Raw genomic sequence first — 22,318 nt, 5'->3', positions numbered from 1 at the left:
AAGTTTGGTAGCCTTTAAGAAATCCTACCTTTACAAACCTTTTTTCCTCTATATAAATTTGTTACTGTCAGCAATTGGGAATGTTCTAATCTGTGGAATGTGTTCGTGCTAAATAACAGAATATCTTATACAGCCTATGGTTGAATCTCCACACAGTTTAAGAACTTCTAATGGCTTGTTACAATATCTCTGGAGTAGGCATTTACTATCTGTGAATCTGTTGCTTGAGCACATAGACAAAATAGGCCGTCAACATCACATTGGTAGCGATGCCAGAATCCTAACCCTCCAATATTCTGCTGTCTGAAGAAGTCCCTTATTTAGCTGACACATCTAGTATCTGGTCTAGTAGTTCCATCCCACTGATGTGAATAGGCGATAGCTACGGTATTAGGCATTGCCACTACAATAAGTAAAGCAGTGTGACTTGTAAACAATGAAGTCAGCTTATTGATGAGAGTCTTGGAAGTCAGATCCGCACTGTTCTTATATTGAAGGCCTATTCTAAGCATAGGCCATCAATATTAAAGAGGTCAACCAGGGAAAGTAAAGGTTTCCTAGTAGCATGGGTAGTGATAACAAAACTCGCCTCTCCTCACTGCTCCATTGCAGAGTGGGGACTCATGTTCTCTTTGCCAGTCTATGTTGGCGATGCTGGAGGATGACACTAGGTCAAGCTTCAGGCAGTCAAAAATGCCTGTGATATTATTCTACAAGCGCTGAAAACACAGACTAGCAAACAGAATGGGCACAATGTAGGAGTGAGGATGGGAGACTATAGTAGCTTAGGTTTTGTTATCACTACTCTGCCACCAGGAAAGCGTTACTTTCCTTGGATAACCCCTTTAAAGACTTGGAAAGCCCCTTTTTGTCTGAATCAGCTTCCTTTTGACTAAAAACAGCTTAAAAACACTCAAATTCAAAAATACGAAGTATATCGGAGAGTTTCAGGACTTTTTGATGAGAGACTGCAAACATAGCTGTGATCGTATAGAAAATTATTTTAGCTGAGACACTGTTAAGAGGAAATAAAAAAAAAAATAAAAAAAAATGAATATTGCTTTATCCTGATAAACGAAAAGGTAAAAATCCATACAATATCAGAAATGGCTTGCTCATAACTTCAATATGACACATACAGGTTATGCAATAAAAAAAGTTTACGTACCTCTCCAAGCTTCTCCAACTTAACGTACGTTTCCATCTTCCCAAACCCAATTTCTGACTGTGATCACAATGTGAAAAAAAAGAGCAATAAGGGAAATGACAAATTAGAACAGTAACTACTATCCTTCAAGAGTCAAGTGACTTTCAGACATTACTTAGTCTTCACATCCTTAAAAAGTATTTAAAGGAAAGCAACCCCACAATGCTAAACAATTCTAATAAAGAGGAGAAAAGCAAATATTTGCGCTTAGAATGGGAACCTATTCACTCAGATATCACGAACTATCCCATAGGAATGGTATAGTGAGTGATAGCTGAAGTCTACAGAAGATGGTGACTATTACTGGGGGAACACTGCTGAACTACTCAATATTGAGAAATTTAGCAGCTTGTCCAGAGTGTGGTTCCTGGCTTTAAAGAGGACGTTTCCCCTCCTTAAACAACACCAACTACCGTAATTGGATTCTTCAGTAGGAGCCGATCTAGTGATTTTGATGCACTTGTTATTTTTTCCCTACCCCTCACAGTTCCTGAGCAGTGGTTGCTGCTATCTAATGCTCATGCTCTGTCGGATAGGAGATTCTTGGCTGGAACAGGCTGACACACAGGGACTAAACACTTGACAGAGAAGAGCATAATTGTAATGAAAGTAACAGAAATGATGCATATTGCATAGTTAATATTACCCGGTGTCTTGTTTACTTTTTCTGTCATGGTAGCTCCAGTTCCCAGTGCCCTCTTAATTTCTATAAAACAGCCGCCAGCTTAGCTTTCCAGTCTGCTCTATCCATTTTATCTGTTTTGGTAACAGGTAGGACACAATATTTCCCTGCTCTTAGACAAGTCAGCGGAGATTGTGGGAAGGGATGTCTGAGACTAGCAAAGTATAGCATACCTAGGGAAGCCTGAGAAGCTAGTGACCGGATTTTACAGAATTGAAGAGAGGACTTGAAATCACATTAGAAAAAATTCCAAAGAAAGGCGCCATGTATTTTATTTATGCATTAGGTATTTATTTTGAGGTTTTTATAAAGGATTTACTTAGTAGCAGTGTATATTTAGATTTTACCATCAACTTACCAATGATGCTCTTCGCGACCGTCTGCTCATTGGTTGATCAAATGGTGGGCTATTAATCTGCAATTTCTCTAAATATCCGTCTGGTATCCTGATGTCAGCTGGAAGTGAGAGGCGCTTATTTAGATCCTAACAAAAGAAAGGGGAAAAAGTAATTAGATATAAAATTTAGATAAGGACATCAGCCATAGTCTAACCAATAGGAGCCAAAATTAAGCATAGTAAACATAGTGTATCATATACATTAATATTCTATGAAACACTCATAATTTCTATCAGACATTCATTCAGCAGGTCAAAAGGGATTACACAAGGCAGTACATTCAACAATCTATAGCCACCAATATAGTACAAATGAACATTTTTAATACACGGCAATAAATCAGGAAAGCAGAAAGCATAGGTAGTAACTTAAGAAGGCCATGAAGAAGGAAGTTATTTCTTAAAACAGGATAAAAATGGGTTAAACAATATAAAAAGTAGCAGGACGTATATCACTGACCCCTCTGCCACCCTCATTGTGATGCTGCTCAATTACCTCGCCGGCCTCTACTACTTTGCCACTCTAGGACTACCTCAGACCGTGATAGGAAATGTCAAGAAACGACCAATGTGGTACAACAGCACCAGAAAGTAGAGAGACTAGTGGAAGCTCAATAAGAGTCAGAAACAGAGCGGGAGGGGAGTGCTGTTGGCAAGTTGAGCACTGTAATATCTCCCCATACAATGTAAAAAAAAAACCTACTATGTACTTGCACCTACATCTGGTTGCCTGTGTTATTGCTGGTGTTGAATCATAGAAAGCAAGTAGCTCTCCTGACTGTTTAGATTTCACTTTTCCTATATAAGGGATCTTTTTAGCTGCTTCATAACCTGAATTTGCAGTCCTTCTCCTGTATTTTGGTCATCTGACATTTTTCAGCTCGCTGTTTGCTGTTTTACAGTTATCTCTGGCAGAATTACATAAAAAAGTATATATCTGTACTAGCAGCAGTAGTAATAGATAGGGCTGTGGACAGACTGCTCCGTATTGTACATGCCTCCATCCTGAGAGAGAAACGTGCTGCAGCCATAATAGGGATATAAGCAGCAGAAAAACTGATAGGACACCACGTATGAAGGCTTATATAGTCCTAGAACAGACTGTCCAGCAAAACAGTACAGATAGTACCTGAGTTTTAATGAAACGTTGAACTATTTAAAGAGGTTGTATAGGGTTAGAGAAAACATGGCTGCTTTCCTCAAATACAAAACCACACCTGTCCACAGGCTGCATGTGGTATTGCAACACAGCAACATTCAGTTCAGTGGGCCTGAGCTGCAATATCAGACAGCAACATTTTGGTAAATCCCCTTATGTAATTTTGATTTCTTCAGATTAGATTCAGTCATCAGCTTCTCCTTACAAGCCTAAATCTACAGAATTAAAAAACGTTGATAAAGCAATAAGAGTGAATACCACCCAATGAATTTCTTTAGTCCATAAATATGCATACAAAAGAATACTGTAGACTTCATTGTGGGCTCACAGCAAATTACAGCATTCTATAGAGAGATCTGTCTTCAGACAACACCCACAATTGCATTAAAAAAGTAATATTCTGTGGGAGGGAGAGTCTCAAGGAAGTGGTATTCTGAAATATGGTTAATATAGAAAACTGAAAATCTGTCTCTGAAAATATGGTTTGTATAGGGGTGTGGTGGTTTCATGTATTTGGATATATACACATACCCGGTAATTAATTTGAGGACAGACTATGAATATTAGATAGAGGGTCTGACTTCCAGTGTCCCAGCTATTCAGCTGTGGTGCTTGTAAGACCACTGATGATTCTTAAATGTCTACTTAAGTAGGCAGCGTAAAGTTAGAAGGAACCATGTAAACTCTAAAGAAGCCGCAACACATATGCAAGTGCTATGGCATCTTTAAAGAGCTGATCAGTAAGAACCCCTAGAGTCAGCCCCTCACCAATCTGATAATGGTGGCTTATCCTGAGGATAGGTCATTAAAATTCTTAACCTGGAAGACTCCTTGAACACAGCACAGGCACAATACAAATACATGCACACCATGCTGCTACTTATCAGAGTCCACTATGTGGGATATGGTTTTGATAAACCAAGCTGCAGTTTCTACAACAAAATACATGTTATTAGTTATTTAAGTACTTTAAAACAGAATAAATCCCAAGGCAGACCTACACAGTCTGGGCCATTCCCTAGAGATCGCAAGCAGCTGGAGATTACACGCATGTTTCCTAGGCAAAGAAATTTTCCATAGTCAAACAACATTAATGAAAGATCTTCCATAAGCTTCATGTAACCCTTAGCACCTTCTTCCAGACTTCCTTCTGTTTAGCCCTAAACTCATAGCTTGGTTTTATGGGCCTAAGACATTATATAGTGCATCTGCAGTGGACAATGCTGTAAATGACCGAATAGACTGTAGAAATTATTGGCTAAATTCATAAAAGCAAAGCACTACATGTAGTATATTTCCTGTGAATTTTGTGTAAAATATTTGCTCATATAATTGACAAAGTAAGAACATTTTATTTTTTATTTCATTTTTACTTGCTTAGGTAGTGCCAACATATTCTGCAGTGTTTTACAGACATTGTCCCATATAGGGCTCACAATTTCCCCATCCTTAAGTCTTAGGAAATGGCATCAAGTAAGGTTTGGTATAAATGGGGTTTGTCCAGCTGAGAGAGTAGGGTCCAGGACACTAAACCTTGCATCAAAATGTGCCAACATTTTGGTGCATTTCTTTGAACACTAAGCCAGCTAGTAGGTGCAGTAAACCTAAATCTGGCATTTCTTACTGCTTAGTCTACCATCCTACTTTAGATACTTTGTGAAAATTGGCACAGGTTAAGACTGCCTAACTTTTAGGCTAAATCCCCATGTAGCAGGACACAGCAAAGCATCACTTTTTTTTCCAAGAGCGCTTTTCTCAGAAGATTCACAGAGGTTTCCTCTGCAGACTTTCTGCTTCGAATATTCCTATAAGAAAACTGCCAGCATTTCCATAGGTATAATTGACATGTTTGGATTTCCAAAAGTGCAACAGTTTTGGAAACCGATGCACGCATTTTCCAACGATGTGTGGATGGGATTGACTAGGGACTGTAAAATGTCGGGGTTTTTTTACGTGGTGTTTCTGCTGCGGCCAAATCGCGGCTTATATGCCATGTAGGGCCCTGGCTCTAGACAGTTTTAGTAAATCTGTCTAAGGTTTCTTCATCTGGTGATACACAAGTGGCTGAATGGTCATTTGGCTGACAGCTAGTTATCTCAAATACACCAATGCGTATGAATACTTGGCTAAGCATGCACGTTTTTTTTTGTTTTGTTTTTTCAGCGAAGGGGTATAAATAAGCACCTATGCAACAGCTCATCCTCTATGGGAATAAAGGATCAGGTAGACAGAGACAATACACCTGATTCTCCAAATCATCCAAAATGAGCAGGTTGTGATGACGTACACCTAATGTGTATGAGCACCTTTATAGTTCACAATATGTACAGTGGTTTCAGTTTTCAGGTTCTGCTGTAGAAATGGAAAACCGAAAATGGTCACTGTGTCATATCTATCACTGACACCAACAATGCTCACCAGGCCACACCTAATATAATGGGTTTGCAATGTTTCAACCCTTTTGATGGAACATGCAACAGAGAATTCTGATACAACTGAGCCTGAGCCATGAAGAAAGGTGTATGGTCCTTGTAAGTGTGTCAGGAATAACTGGGGAGGAGTCATATCAGTAAAATTAAAATGAACAGACATTACTAATCATGGTGCCCCTAAGGTTGCAATTTTACTTAAAGTAAATAAAAATTGTGTTAAAATTGCATATAAATGCATTAAATTGGGCATTGTTTTTTTCATTTTGCAGTGTCTTACTACAAGTGAATGTTAGCATGGCACAGAACTGCATGTGAAAAACTTGCATTTTTGTACATACAGATAAGTCGATGAGATCCACATCCAATTGCTGAAGAAAAAAAATAAAAAAAATCTAAATATATATATATATATATATATATACACACACACACACACACACACACACTGCTGGTTACAATGTGGAAGACGGTAAAACCTGCAGCAAGCGGATCATACTTTGGGTACATTAACATGGAGGAAACGTCTCTAGCTGAAAAATAGGGATTCAGCAATTTTCTGCTTGACTATTAAATTCCACAACAGAACAGCAGAAATTTTCTGCCTCCCATCCACTTCAATGAGAGTTATCAAGTGGAATCCACCGGCATATTGGAAATGTCATTTTTTTTCTGCTAACTGAAAAATTCAGCAAGAAGAAAATCGGTGTCTGCCTCCCATGAATGGAGGATGGCTTCAGATGGAATTTGCAGATGATTTTGAGGTGCGATGAATTCCATGATTTTTATTAAAAAACAAAACAAAAAAAAACATACCACCAAAAGTTCAGAAGTAGATCAACCCTGTTTGAACAAACTCTTGCAATTCTGGGTTAGTAGCCCTCTTTCCTTCTTTTAATAGAATGATTCCAATGAAACAAAGCGATAGAAAGAAACTATAAATGTGCTGATAAGATATAATTTCTAATGTCAGTTTTCATGTTTGGTTGTTCAGCATAAGGGAACCCAGGGCACTATCGGGGCAGAGAACGTCAGCTCAATAATTCATGTATTGCCCAGCAGGCTAAGTAATACTGACTGACTCTCAAGTGCAGATCCGTATAGCATCAGCTCAGATCAGTGGCCTCTTGAGTTTATCTGTGCTCCAGGCAGGCACTGCTGCCAGCTTTAAGGATGAATGATTTTCTGATAATGATAATAGATATATAATCTCATGATCATCACTTTAAAGAAAACATTAACATGTACAAAAAGTCAGTTATCAGATTAGCAAAACAATCACTAAGCATCAGCGCCAAAAGGAGTCCAAAGCCTAAAATCTTTAAAAAAAAAAAATCAAAAAAAAAAATCATACAACTTATAACTCCCCCCAAAGCAAAAAAAATAGATAATTATAGTAATTATCTTGCTCACATTCTGACAAACATGACAAAATTTGTAATGTTTCGCAGTACTGTCAGGGATTTTAAAGTCCCAGTGTCTGCCATGCAAGACCAGATAACAGAGACAGCAGGTTACATCAACTTGCAAGAGGCTGATATAGGCCAAGCACAGGGGACCCTGTAACTCATTGCCCTATATTTTAAGGGAAGGCTTCCAATTACTACAATGATGGAACTGATGCTTATCTAATTTGTGATGGCTGCAAACCAAAATCTAAATGGCTCGATGAGATCCCCATCTTCATGTGCCGTGAAATCACAGAGAAGAGCCGAAGTCATCCACAGAAATACCTTATCTAACAACATTTCTCACTATTGATATGCAGAGCTGATATCAGTTTCCAAGGAAACAAAAAGCTCGATTTAACAATTATTGATTTCCAGCAGAGATAAATGAAAGTCATTTGTTATAAGAGGTACTTGAAGTACTCCTAGAATTCCAGCAGAGAGCAGCATTTTTCTAACCATGGTGTCCACGCTGTCAGGTCCAGACCATACTTTAATAGGGCAGTAAATATAGGAGATGTCTTAACTTCACCATCCGCTTATCTTAGATCTAAAATCTGAATCAAAGGAGCAGAGAAATTTCCTTCCAAGGACATGGAACCATGAAAAGTATAAAGAGTAGAAGAGATGGAAAGCCATAAGGAGACTTTAGAGTCTCTCCCTGTGGATAACTGAGATTTATACAAACTATTTTGAGAAATCAAAGTGTCTTACAAGGAGAGGCGTGCAGGAAGGAACTACCAAGATGTTACAAACAACTGGCATAGAGCCGTAAGCAGTAAGGCCTGGGTCACATTTGCGCATGGGGTTCTGTTTGGAGGTCCGCTTGGACCCCCCTCCTTCCCGAACGGAAACCTAATCCGCATAAAAAAAAGCAGTTACCTCAGGAAACCCGTGGACCCCATAGACTATAATGAGTCAGTGTGGTTTCCACACGAAAAATGCAAAGAGAAAAATGCTTTTAAATAACTTAACGCAAGCCTAATAGTAGAGCTTTTGGCACCCCACCAACTATCTGATGGTTAATAAGAAGAAGCCACTTTGCACCATTTTGTTGCTGTTGTATTGGATGCTGGCACTTCCTACACTCAGACTTGGTGGCTTCCACGCTATTAGCTGACACATTAACAAGAATAGGTGTCACAAGCGTTACAAATTACGATCATTAAGGCCATCTGCTTGTTGACTATGACTGGGTGCCCTCATTTTGTCATCCAAATGATCATTTGTGGCATCTGTGCAAAGCATTATTGACTGAAGAGGACTGTAGATAGAAATCTAAGCTCTGAGAAATATATAGGGGTATGTTATATTGGATGTGTCATGGGTGACAAGTAGGTCTCTATGGCACTGGCAGAACAAACTTCCACATACTCTTCATCCAGCCCGTACTCCTGACTCGCTGCCACACGGCGCCAGAGGACCTTGTTGCTCTTATTCTCCTTCCAGCTCAAACAGACTACATGAATTATAATAATACCCCATACTTTGCACTGCTAGCATGTTCTTCGGCAACTGAACCCCCAGGCATACAATACATAAAGGAGGAGATTTACTAAGCAGAAATTACTAACTCATTTATGGGAAAACAAACTGTCTAACATGTCTTGCACCACATTTATGGAGTGTTTCTGACACTTTTATGCTTTGGGGCATGAAGTCACAAGAAAGGGGAGTGGTCCAAGTTGCAACTGTGCGCCAAAAATTTCTGCAATTTTCTAGCGTAAACTAAACCATCTAATGGGAGGTCTAAGGTTTGGTTAAAAAGTAATAATTTGACAGAAGCCATCAAACTGCATTAAACTCTGTTTAGTCTCAACCTGTGCTGTAACTTTTCACATGGAGGAATTTGGGGTGGTGTTCCGCTTCAAATTCCTCTATGAAAACCAGCCCTGGGGAACCCAGTAGCGGTAGCCTAGCTTCTGCTATGGGTTTGCATGCAGATTAGCCTCATATACAATGGGGCTAATAGAGTGTGAGCCTTGTACCACACAGCTGATGGAGATTCAGCTGTGATTTTAGGTGGAGTTTAGAGGAGATTTCAAGATGGCTTCCCTTTAAAATCAGCTCCATGTTCCTCTGTGTGAAGTTCTGCCTTGGACAGTATTAGTAAATCTGTCCCAATATATTTCTGCCCAGAAATGTCAGAAGCAGAGGCAAGTTATATTAGTAGTAGTAGGGGATACTAAGACCTTTCTCTTCTATTTGCATACGGTAATTTGGACAGTTCTAGCCATAAAAAATAGCAGTATTCTCTCTGTTGGCAATAGTTTAGTTATGAAGACAGCAATTCATAACCGCAAGCACTAATGATATCACTACATGCACCATACAGAGAGAATACACGTGGTCTTTGCACTGCAGAACCTGAGATGTAGGCATCATTATAGTAGACAGGTCCATTTCTGGTGAATTTTTTTTTTAGATTTTGCTTGGAAAACTATGCTTAATAAACATTTTATAAATACTTAGTAAATGTATACTGAATACATCTTTAGTGACATGAGACCTGTCACACTGGTCAGCCAGTTGTTAAAGAGTCTCTTTGCTCCCCCTTACTTAGCTGTCAGGTATAGTGACACAAATGAAGTGACCTAAATCTTTTCCTCGCTGGTTTATTAACTTTTAATCATTCTTTCCTAGCTAAAACAGACATCAGGGTTTTATTCACTGACATTCTGGGCTAAGCTTGCATTTTCACACAGCATCCAATTTGAGGAGTCAGAGCTGCAGGTGTTGGGGAGAGATCAGCTTGGACCAATACAGAGAAAGGGGTGTGTCTCAGACTACATTAAACTTCCTGAAGTCACTGTAGATGCGCTGTAGTGCAATACTGCAGTTCTGTCCTCAAACAATTGCGCTAAAAGGAGCCCAGAGCTGGAAATTGTTCCCTGCAGTTAGTTACTTCTATATTTCTGAGCTCCTGACTGGACAGTTGCTTAAAGGGGCTCCATCACTAGATTTTCGCTATTTTAGATAAACATATGCCTAAATAGCCTTTATTATTCAGAGCAGGGGCTGCAGCTCCCTGTGTCTATCATAGATCTCCATGTGAACAGCAGATCTATGATATATGACATGACACAGGGAGCTGTAGCCCCTGCTCTGCATAATCACTACTTAGAAAATGATGAAGAACCTTGTACTGATGTCATCACAGGGACAAGCCAATCACAGAGCAGTAGTGACATCATCACAGGTCCTGTGCCACTAGCAGGGAAGAGACAGAGGCTGTGAATCGAAAGCAGGAGGAGGGACTTGCATTGAAGAACCAAGAGAGGAGGGCGTGAACAGAGGAGTGCACGGGAACGCCCATGGTGCATTTACATATACGTTTAAAAGGTCATTCATTAAAACAAGGGGTTCTTTTAACAAATGATTAGCAGGACTTGAATAGCCTTTTTAAAGGCTATTTAGGCATAGGTTTATCTAAAACAGCGAAAATCCAGTGATAGAGCCCCTTTAAGAAATAAGGCATAGGGGAGCTGTAACTAAGAGATTACTTGTTCTACCCTAAATCCCAAACAGAAAAGGTATGGACTTTCCCCAAGGAAATACCAGGTTGCTATCCCTCAATAATCCCTGATAGCAATAAATGGATATTTAGAGTCAGGGTGATAAACTGCAGATCAGTCATTCAACACCAAGCTCAGCACAGGTGAAATTCTTGTAACACGGGTAAATTGGCACCGGGTCAAGGCAGTCAGCCTACAGACGGAGTCAGGTTACCAGGTAAAAGCACAGTAAACACCTTTACACATCACAATACAGTGGATCAGCAAAGAAGTGAAGTGGACAGTAATCTTCAATAACCCAGCTGACCCTTTTAAAGTATTGCGTGCCACTGGGTAGGAGTGCAGCCAAAGTGAATGTATGTGCAGGAATTAGTAGATGACAGAGCTCACTGAGGACAGTACCTATTGACAACACAGAAGTAAAGAAAGTTAACAAAAAACTGCCAATTGTACACCACATCATATTACCTCCATTGAGATTCTTCGATGTATTCGGTTCCTGAGGCAAACACCAGTGGGAGACTGGACTTCATCCGATGATGTCCCGGATGCTTGGTCACTTTCACCATCTGATCCCATTTTTAGATTTTCATGTACAATGTCTGAAACACAGAAAAAGCTTTCAACTATGAGTGATGGCTTAGTTTATTTTTACAATACAGCCATTTTGATAACTTTCTCCAAAGATCATAAGTCAAAAAAAAGCACAGGTACCATTAAGGTAAAAAAATACAGTACACACAGAAGAATAGGACAGCAAAAGCAGGTAAAAAGGTGTAGGAAAGGGAACTATGTAAGATGAAACCGCATATATTGTACTTGAGGGGTATGGATTAGAGATATATATTAATGTGCTGTGCGAGTGAGTACAATAGTCTTTCCTTATGTATATTGCCAGGAAACTCAACATCAAATCAGCCACAGTGTATGTAGGTGACATTACAGCGAGTACCATCATAGCTTTAGATCGAGGCATAACATGAAGCCTATACTTCTGCATACATTTGATCTAAAACTACATCAGACTTTCACACAAGTTTTAAAAGCATATAAAGAGATCCAAATCAAATAAAGAAGTCAAAATATTAGACTAAACCATTTACAAACAGAACAAATAATCCAATACCATATATCTGAGATAAGTATGTAAACCTTTAAGATCAGATGATAAATTAAAGGTGACATTCAGGTGTTTTCAACCAAGGGGATGACAAACAGGAGTCAGTGGGCGACTTGTTTTATTTCAAGAACAAGGATCTATCAAAGTCTGATCTACACAACACATTTGTGGAAGTGTATCATGACATAAACAAAGGAGATTTCTGAGGACCTCAGAAGAATTGTTGATGCTCAGAAATGTAAACCATTCTGAAGAGTTCACAAACTTTCAAGCCCCTGGTCCCAGACGGCACCCTCTGTAATTTTTCAAGTTACGCTACTGCCTGCTGTAGTTCAACAGATGCCCCATTTCTTTGAAACAGACATTTTTAGAAATATAGCAATGAGGCTCAAGTGTAGTGTGTTCTGACATGCGCCTCTCTCGCACTTGAAACCCCATTTTTAAGAACAGTCCAATAGGTACCAATACCATTTCCATGAGTCACACTTGCCTACCTACAGTTGTGATGGTGCAGCCCCTTTAACATAATTAGCGTATATACTCGAGTATAAGCCGACCCAAATATAAGCAGAGACCCCTAATTTTACCACAAAAAACTGGGAAAACTTATTGACTCGAGTATAAGCCGAGGGGTGAGGTGAGGGTGGGGAATCCACCATTGCAGAGAAAAAGTCTGGTCATGTGTCATGTGCATCGCAGCTTAGTAACTCCATGGGGATAATAGTAATAGCAGTTAACCCCATCATGTCCCTCACATTAACCCCCTGTGTGCCTCACATAAGAGTTACTGATATGTGGGACATATGGAGGTAATAATTAGGTATCTTCATAATTAAGGTCCTTCATTAGTACCCTCATGTGTCTCACATATTAGTAACCCTTATATGGGGCACACAGGGATTAATATGAGGGACATGATGGGGTTAACTTATTAATGTGAGGCACATTGAGTTACTGAAACTAAATTAATAACCCCAAATGCCTGACATTAATAGGCAGAGTAACTAAAGGAAGGAAATCCTAGTGTGGTAAAGGACCTCTGATGACGTCATGACCATGTCATCAGACTCTGGTGCGGGCGGAGCTACTAGGATTTAGACTCAATCTTATCAGCAGATGTTACATACCAGTGGCTACAGGACCTTTGAAGACATCACAGTCACGTGACCTCATGACAAGCCAATCACAGAGCAGTAGCACTAAAGGACCTCCCCCTTCCAGTTTTCTGTGCTCCGTGGACCCTGACTCGTGTATAAGCCGAGGAGAGCTTTTTCAGCATGAAAAATGTGCTGAAAAAGTTGGCTTATGCTCGAGAATATACGGTAATCAGTTCACCTATGAGATTGGGGAAGGAGGAGGCGGAGCACTGCTTCTGATCAAAAACCAGGCCAGAAACCCCAAGTCCATCATCAAGAGTCCGCCAGTTCAAGTAAGTAAATCTAAACTCCCCAGACAACCCCTTTAAAAGGATTGTCTCAGCCTGTTTTTCACAAGGAAAGATCCAATTGACCTTATATTTAGATTGACATGCTGACCATTCATAAAATGGCCACCATCTAGTACGGGTTTGTTTGGACGCACTGTGCTCTGACAGAAGCAGAGGACACCCTTTATAATGTCAATGTACCCCGATAGAGCATATGGAAATGGGGAGTTTTCATAAGCGAAACCCTTTTTAACGCAAAGCATCTGCTCATCCGTATACAAATAAACATTTTGATTTTAGGGGAATATGCTATACTAGGTTTCTTTGTGCGACAAGCACTAGCAGGCTGTATCATTCATCTCACTGTATAAATGATTCCTCTGTCAGTAATGGCATTCCAATTTTTTGCAATTACAGCACTGAGGCTTCCCATTGAGCGCTTGTTTTCTATAATGATTGCTGTTGTAGGCACCAAAGGATTCTGCTTGTGTTTGCAAAAGCCTTTTCATAAAATTGCTAAATTAGTTTAAAGAAAAGAAGAAACACAAGACAAGTGCCTCTTGTTTGACAAAAATAATGAAGTAATGAAATGGTTTGTCAGAGCTGTAAAACAAACCACAGTCAATGCATTCTGAACAACAGACAGGGCATCCCAAAGTCAGAAGATATTTGGGCTCCTGCCTGGCACTCCGGTTACTCTTACACTTAAGGACATCGGTGATCGCTCAGCACGGTTATTATTTCTCTACTTCTGTACAGGTTTCTATTTGTGGACATGTTTTAAGCTCTGCCACAATGAAAAGGATGTAGGAAACCACGCTGTAAAGATGCAACAATCTAACAACTTCTCCCTAAATTCTAATTCAGATTGCTTCACCCTAGCAAGAGTCATTACAGAATATTTGCACCCTTTCACAAGTCAATCTCCCTGTACTTAAAGTGATTTTCTGGGACTTATTAATTAATGACCTATCCTTAAGATAGGACCCCAGGGATCAGCAGTTTGAAGGGGCAGCACTACTTTTGCTTCACAGCACATGTGACATCACACTCATTGGACACATGGCCTGTTCACAGCTCAGTCCTATTAGTGAATGGGCTGAGGTGTGATACCAAACACAGTCAATACATATGCGGGGCACTGTTGCTGGGTAGGTTGACCTGAATAATACAGTCTCTTTGAACAGCTGATCAGTGGGAGTCCCATGTGTCAGATGTCCATTAATCTAAGGATACGCTACTATGAAGCCTGGAAAACCCTTTTAGACTGAGGCACCACATTAAGGAAAAGCTACATTTTTTGTTGTTGCAGATTTTGCTACGTTTGATTGAGCCAAAGCAAGGAGTGGATTGAGCAGAAGGGAGAACTATAGTTTGCTTCCTTCATATTTCCCATTACTTCTGTAGCCACTAATAGGTTTGGCTCAAAAAACCCCAGCAAAATCTGCAACAAAAAAACAAAACAAAACAGCATTTCCACAATGTAGGGCTCCCGCCTTAAAAGAGGTATTCTGGTATTAAGTTATTACCTATTCAAAGGATAGGGGATAACTCTGATCTGTAGGGATCGGTGGGGATGCCGCTGACGGAGTAACAGTGCACATGCATGGTGTTCTACTCCATTTTGGTCAGTCCTCCACCAGACCAGATAACTATTCCCTGTCTTATGGATAGCATATAGCTTACAGTAACACACTACCTCTATAAGTAGAATTCTCAAGAAACACAAGGTTGTATCTTGTTAGATTTTGTAAATAGTCCCTATGATCCTCATTATTATATTTTTTTCTACACTATTATTTGTTGACATCCTTGTAGGGCTTGGTTTTGTTGTAGGAACAGAAAATCTAAAATGGACTCATATAAGTGATACAAACTGAACCAGAATGACTATTCTCAGATGGAAAAGCCCCCATGCAAGGCTGTATCGTGTGATTTTTTAATGCAATTTATAACTGAAGATCCTATTGGAATCTCTGATGCAGATGTAAATGTAACCTAAGAGGTAGCTTTCTCTAAAGATTAACAGAAGGAGAGCAAATATATTTCAGGGCTCACATTTTAATATTATAGGTTTCTATTTTTCATTTCTCAAAAATTAAGGAAGTTCATATTTAGCAAACAGGAACAAAAACATCTGAACTGTTGCATTTTATAGTACACTACAAGAACATCATATTTTAATAATTTAGTCAAATAGTCACATGTCCCTCCTTAGGTAAACACTGTCACCTGTTCCAACGTTTGAGGTGTTACGTAAACATTAGGCATTACCAGTTAAAAAAAATAAATAAATCCTAAACCGTGGAAGGCCTTTCAGGTATTCTGTCCTAGTCACACAGCTGTAATACATTATAATTATAATGCATTATAGTTTCTGTATCTTATCCAGAGCTTATGTACTACTGTACTATGGTGTTTGATCTAGTAGACTCAAAAGGGACCTAGTTGTTACAACCCTAAAATGAGACTGCACTAGGAATGCTTGTGACTTCTCACAAGTCTCATAAGCGACCACATCCCAAATGATGTACTACTTTACATCTCATGCTTGGTTCAAACATCAGTATGCCATCCGTCTGTTTGAGACTTTAAAACGGACTGATAAAAACAGATAAAACAGAGGCAGGATACGGAAACCTGCAGGAGTCTCTCTCACCCATTCATTTGAATGGGTGAGAAATATGTCCGACCATGGGCAGTGGTGAGCGTCTTATGCTCTCCGCCGCGAAACCGGGTTTTTTAATCCGGACACAGAGTCGGACATGCAGTACTCTGTGTCTGGATTAAAAAAAAAACGGTTTCGCAGCGGAGAGCATAAAACGCTCACCGCCGGACCCGGTCTGTGGTTTCCGTCTTCTTGCATGCGGAAGACGGAAACCACAGAACGGAGACCAGGTGTGACACCTTTTGATGCTGACAGCAAACGCTGTGCGTCCCCTAGAGGACAGATAAGGGGATTAAAAGTGGAAAATATTAAACAGTAGAGATAAGGAATAATAAATGTCCTTATCTCTACTCTGTTCACAATTTTCTACTTTTAATCCCCTTATCTCTCCTCTAGGGGATAGACAGCGTTTGCTATCAGCATAAAAAGGTGTCAGTATGCAATCAGTATGTGCATCAGTCCGTTTTAAAGTCTCAAACTGAATTGAAACGGATGGATGGCATACTGAAGTGTGAACCAAGCCTTAGGCCATCCATTGAAGTTTCTTCAGTCGTGTAGTCACGCTCCCTCTATTCTCAGTCAGATAGTTTACACTGCGGTTGATGAACTTTATTACTTGTATTCTAAAAATCTGTTATTTGTTTTTGGGAATGATATGTTTGGGTATGACAGATTTTCAGTCAGGACACTGATTATTGTTGCATGCCTGGTAGGGGCATCTGCGGTACTGTGCCGCAAGCTTCATGCTGAAGCATCTACGCAGACCACTTTGGGGCTGATTTAATGGGCAAGTTTAAGTGCAACCTTATTAATGAAAACAGTCAGGTATGTAGTGGGCAAAGACTAAATCAAATAGTGGTGCTGCAATGACCAAACTTCAAGAAGAACTTTCACTTTCAAAACACAGCTGATATGGTTCACCTGTCTTTGGTTAGGAAAGACAGATAATAGATAGAAAGATTCTATTTACCGATAGTTCCAGGATCTGGATTAAGGGTAGGTTCACACCTGTGCTGTTCTCTCAGGAGAGATGGTCTGCTGTTTTAGCAGTTAAACATGGTTAGAAACTGGTGGACTCCGTTGACTGTAAGGGAGCCACCGAGTGTCCACCATTTCAAATCAAATTAGTGGACAAAAAATTCCTCTGTGCAGAATTTTTTTCTCAGCCAATTTTCAGCTGTGGAGTCTCCATCAGAGACTTCAGCACAGATGTGAACTTAGCCTTAGTGTATCTTTCTTCTATCTGGCACCTCCTGCTCACTGCTTCCCTACCCATCCCCAGTTTCGAGATAAATGACCTGCAGTCTGTTTGAATACTAGTATAGCAGGGATTTTCAGAGTGAAAGTCATCTTAGCAAAAAAAAGACGACTGGAGCAGACAGAAGCATGCCCCTCTGATAAAGGTATATGAAGTTTTTTTTTTATTCTCTTCTGAAATAACTGACCATACTGTTAATTTATGAAAAGTTTGTTGAAAAGCTAGTGCCCAATTAACACTTAATATTATAGACATTGATGAGCTATATTAATATCATATTGTTAGGGTCCTGCAGCCACACCGATCAGCTTTTTACAGCTAGGTGACAGATGGGTCATCTTTAGCTTTAAAAACACTTTTAGAGAGGACATTTTATTACCTCTATCATCTCTGAAACCTTCAATAGGCTCTCCTCCACTGATTAAGGCAGACTTGGATTTTTTTTCTTTAGCACCCACTGTTCATGATCAATAAGTGCAGTTAGATTTAGAGCCCAAGTAGGGTCTCTACTGTGAGGTACACAGTGCTGGACTGAATCAGACAGTCTTGGACTACCCACCTAGGGAGCCCAGTAAGCATACTGGGTGCAGAAACTAAAAGAATTGCTCAGGAATTGCGGGGGCTAGAGAAAAAATTCTAACTGTGCCGGAATCAGTAGATCAGAGGCCATTAAAGAACGTAACAAGTGGTAGATGTGCTGAAAGGTCCCCTTTAAGGATGTGGTGGTGTAGTTCAAAGCAAGTATTCTTCATCTGTACTCTAATAATTCTGTGATTAAGATCAGATTTCAGTGTGTCATACCAATAAAAATAAGTTAGCCAGAACCAGGCCTGAAAGATATGTGGCACTTGGCACGTGCAGAGCAGGATTTGCACAGCACAGAGAGACAACCAAGTTACTATGATGGACACTATTTCACAAAGAGATAAAGATAGGGACACAACACTTTGTAAGATAGCTACACTGAGAAGAAACGGTGCTGGACTATTCACACCCCTTCCAATTAAATAGTACACTACGAAACAGTTCTTATACTGTAGATAGCAAAAAGAGGAAAGCTGGTGCTATGCAGTGAAGCATGTTACACAAGTTTTGAGAGAAAAGATTAAGAATAAGCGGTCATAAGGACCCCCATGACAGGTTCTATGTATAAAAAAGCTAACACAGAAACCAATAAACAAATATTGAATCCTTCTCCACAATCTGCGCAGATTTCTCATGCTGTATAGCATGCAGCCTGCATTTTTGTGGCGACAGACTATCACCAACAGACAGATAACTAGCTTTAGAAATACAGGAGGAATCAGAAGGTAAAGCAGGAGATGGCTCATGCCCCAATATCCTATAAACACTCCAAACAGTCTGGCATTCATAAGCTTACAATGAAACATTCAATGCCTTGCATCAGATGATGCCAACTAGCTTTGCATCAAGCTCTTCACATAAACATTGTCAATTCAGGAGATGTTATTCTTCAAGCACATCTCTGGCAAACGTCAACCGGTCAAAAACACATGTGAAATAGATGGGGCACCGAGAAATACACTGGAGTGGTGAAAACAAGAGCACATCCCAGCACACATTGCTTCTCCATTACTGCTTGTGTAGTGCTCCAGTCTGATGCCCACTATCATAGGGATCGCTAAGGCCTGGTTCACATGTGCATTCAGGCCATTCCTTCCCCTATTCGCACTTTTCTCTCTGCATTTTGTGTGTGCGGAAACCACACGGACCCCATTTAGGTAACTGCTTTTTTATGTGGATAGTTTTCCATTCGGAGAGTCCCCAAGCGCAGACGTGAACCGGGCTTAAGTCTTTTTTTAGTGAACCCATGAACCTGTTTATAGAAGGTATCCTCACCATTTAGGGCAGTTTTTCAGTTTATATGAACCACTTCTAATGCACAGGAAGATATCCATATATAGTGGTGAGCCAGTGTGATGTTGTATTGTAACTTATGCTGTAGTCCCACACATTAGTATACGTCTGTTAATAGTTAAGGGGGAAGTTACTAGGGACAGATTGTGTTTAGAACTTGCAAAGGAGAATACTGCACCGAGCAACCGTCTGTTAACTCGGATGGTTTTCTAGAGTGAATGACACTGTAGGTAATACACAAAACCGGAGATGGTACAGCAGCAGGGGTCCCCAACATCCACTCAGGCAATACAGTAGCAGAGCAACCAACGATGGGAAGACCACATCGCTTACTCTGAAAATTTAAAATTCACACGCAATTTTATTTTTGCAACATCAACACAACGCTTACACAAGCATTTCAGTGTATTCCCCCTTTGTCAAGTGCATAGCCTTTAGCATAGCTAGTTTCTTCACCAGGACTGGAGTTCCACTCTTTGGTGAAGAAACTACGGCAGCAATGCTAAAGGCTTGTAGAGTCACAGCTACAAGGATACTCTGGTGTAGTTTCTTTGCACTTGACAAAGGGGGAATACCCCTTTGTCAAATACCAAAGCCTCTAGAAGGAATCTGGAAATGCATGTGTTGTGGGAGACCAGGAAGCTGGCAACCACATCACAGGCTGCCTACATATTGGCAAGCACTAGAAGAGCAGACAAATGTGCGCATTACTTAAGAGTCTCTTCAATGGCTGATAATCTAGTATGTTCTGGAAACATCACTATATATTAGATGGGGCCAAAGTAACTGTGGTCTAGAGGAGGCAAACAGGTGACCAGCGGCACAGCTACAGAGAGGAATTGGTCTCCCATAGCACAGCCAACCCCATTATCAGGTGGTAGAACTAGGAGGCATTCCAATGTAGATCAAGTCTCTGCTGAATGTTATTAGTTACAGAGGCACTGGCGGTTCACTGGACGCATTAGGTGTGTAAAAATAACACACCTTATCCAGACCAGACTTCCTAGGACAGATTTTCTGTCCTATCACATACTATGTATAGTGGTGATCCTCTTTGAGATAACTATCTTCTAGAAGTCTCGAAGGCACTGTATTCATTGCCCATAAGAAACTTTAACACAACTTTCTAGGAACAAACAAGCCGTGACAAGTTTATAAGTATGTACGTTCAATGAAAATGCGAGACAGTACATACTACATATGCTGAGAAGGAATGCAAGCATTTGCTGAAAACAAGGTCTGGTTGTGTAGTACTGCTTGGCAAGATCTGTAAAACTGGAGCAAAAATCACATGAGCAACATCTAGAAATTAACAGCATGAATAAGGAACTTCTGCTTTCATATATGTACTGGAAAAACCCAAAGACAATATTATATGTGACAAGTTCTAACAGCAACAGCAAAGTCATGTTACATAATAGTCTGCACTGTCCTGAAACTATGATCCTCAACCAAACACTGCACCGTCTACATTTCTCTAAAAGGAAAATGTTTGTTTTGGTACTGTGTTAGCCAGTGGTTATAAAATATAAAAAACAAAAAAAAAAAAATTTGCAAGTCTTCAGTAGGTGATACCTTTTTTAATAATGATAGGATATAACGTTTCGAAGCTTCCTCTGAGCTTCTTCTTCAGATATAACTAAAAACACTCTGTAGAGGCTGCATATTTATGACTGGTCACAGGGGTAGGATTACAGGAGGGAGGGGGGAAGATGTTCATTCAATTCAATGAATGAACATCTCACGTGGGTTTATGTATTTTTATACAAATCATTAAGACAGCCATTAAGATAACCTGGGATCTGGCAATTGATTGTTTGTTGTTATAAGTATATAGTAACAAGCCTCTTCCCCCCTCCCTCCTGTAATCCTACCCCTGTGACCAGTCATAAATATGCAGCCTCTACAGAGTGTTTTTAGTTATATCTGAAGAAGAAGCTCAGAGGAAGCTTCGAAACGTTATATCCTGTCATCATTATGAGTTAGCCATTAAAAAAGGTATCACCTACTGAAGACTTGCAAAGTTTTTTTTTTTTATATTACATTTCTCTACATATATATACATTATATATATATATATATATATATATATATACACACACACACATACACACACACACACACACATACAGTGGGGCAAAAAAGTACCGTATTTTTCGGACTATAAGACGCACCCAGGTTTTAGAGGAGAAAAATAGGGAAAAAAAATTTTCAGGCAAAAAATGGTAAAATATTTAATATATGGGAGTTATAGTTTTGGAACAGCTGCAAGGCCACATTGACAGGTGACCCTGCAGCTGTACGGGGATGTATAGGGCGTTTTTTTTGTGGGGCCAGGTGTACTTGTTAGATATACCATTTTGGGAAATGTTTATTGCTTAGATCACCTTTTATTTAATTCAGAGGCAAAACAGAGAGAAAAACCCAGCAGTTTAGCACTTTTGATTTTGACGTTCACTGTACATAAAAATATTAGTAGACAGGGCATTTTCAGACACAGGGATACCTAATGTGTATGTTTCACAGTAATGTTATACTTTTATATGTATTCTAGGGAAAGGAGGTGAACTTTTATTTATTTTTATTTTTTATTATATTTTTCTTTAAGTGTTTTTTTTTTTTTTTACTATTTTAATATCCCCCGCCTAGGGGGCTTGAACCTGCAATCATTTGATTGCAAGTCCCATAGACGGCAATACAAGTGTATTGCCGTCTATGGGAGATTCTATACATTACTATCGCGGAGGGTCATAGACCAGCCGCGATAGTAATATATATCTATGACAGGCCTGGGAGCCTTCATTAGGCTCCCGGCTGTCATCGGAACAGGTCGGCTCCTGCGGCCTCGCCGTGCAGGAGCCGGCCTGCATCACTAAAGGTATGGGGCCGGTGGGGGGGGGGCGCTAACTGACTGCCGGGACCTGTGGAGGAGGAGTGGATTTGCAGCATGGCCGCGCTACTGCCACCGCTGGTTTTCTTCAGCGGCAGTAGCGCGGCAATCTGCAGGCCCCGGCAGCTAAGACAGTCCCCGGCATCTGCTGTAATAGACCGGCGGATGCCGGGGAGTGTCTTAGCTGCCGGGGCCTGCAGATTGTCACACTCCTGCCGCTGAAGAAAACGCACCCTCGTTT

General features: G+C 40.1%; 1 protein-coding gene across 1 annotated transcript in view; it reads right to left on the bottom strand.

Moving 5' to 3' along the window:
- CDK17 (cyclin dependent kinase 17) overlaps positions 1-22,318 on the bottom strand; it is a 110,559-nt gene that overhangs the window by 20,673 nt on the left and 67,568 nt on the right. The window contains exons 4-6 of the mRNA XM_075274560.1: positions 11,306-11,439; positions 2,248-2,373; positions 1,169-1,225 (exon numbers count right to left, since the gene is read on the bottom strand). Coding sequence (XP_075130661.1) covers positions 1,169-1,225; positions 2,248-2,373; positions 11,306-11,439 — 317 coding nt within the window. The remainder of the gene's footprint in view (positions 1-1,168; positions 1,226-2,247; positions 2,374-11,305; positions 11,440-22,318) is intronic.

Source organism: Leptodactylus fuscus, chromosome 5, assembly GCF_031893055.1.
Source record: "Leptodactylus fuscus isolate aLepFus1 chromosome 5, aLepFus1.hap2, whole genome shotgun sequence".
Classification (NCBI taxonomy): domain Eukaryota; kingdom Metazoa; phylum Chordata; class Amphibia; order Anura; family Leptodactylidae; genus Leptodactylus; species Leptodactylus fuscus.
The sequence above is the reverse complement of the archived record's forward strand: the minus strand, read 5'-3'. Positions and strand labels throughout refer to the sequence as shown.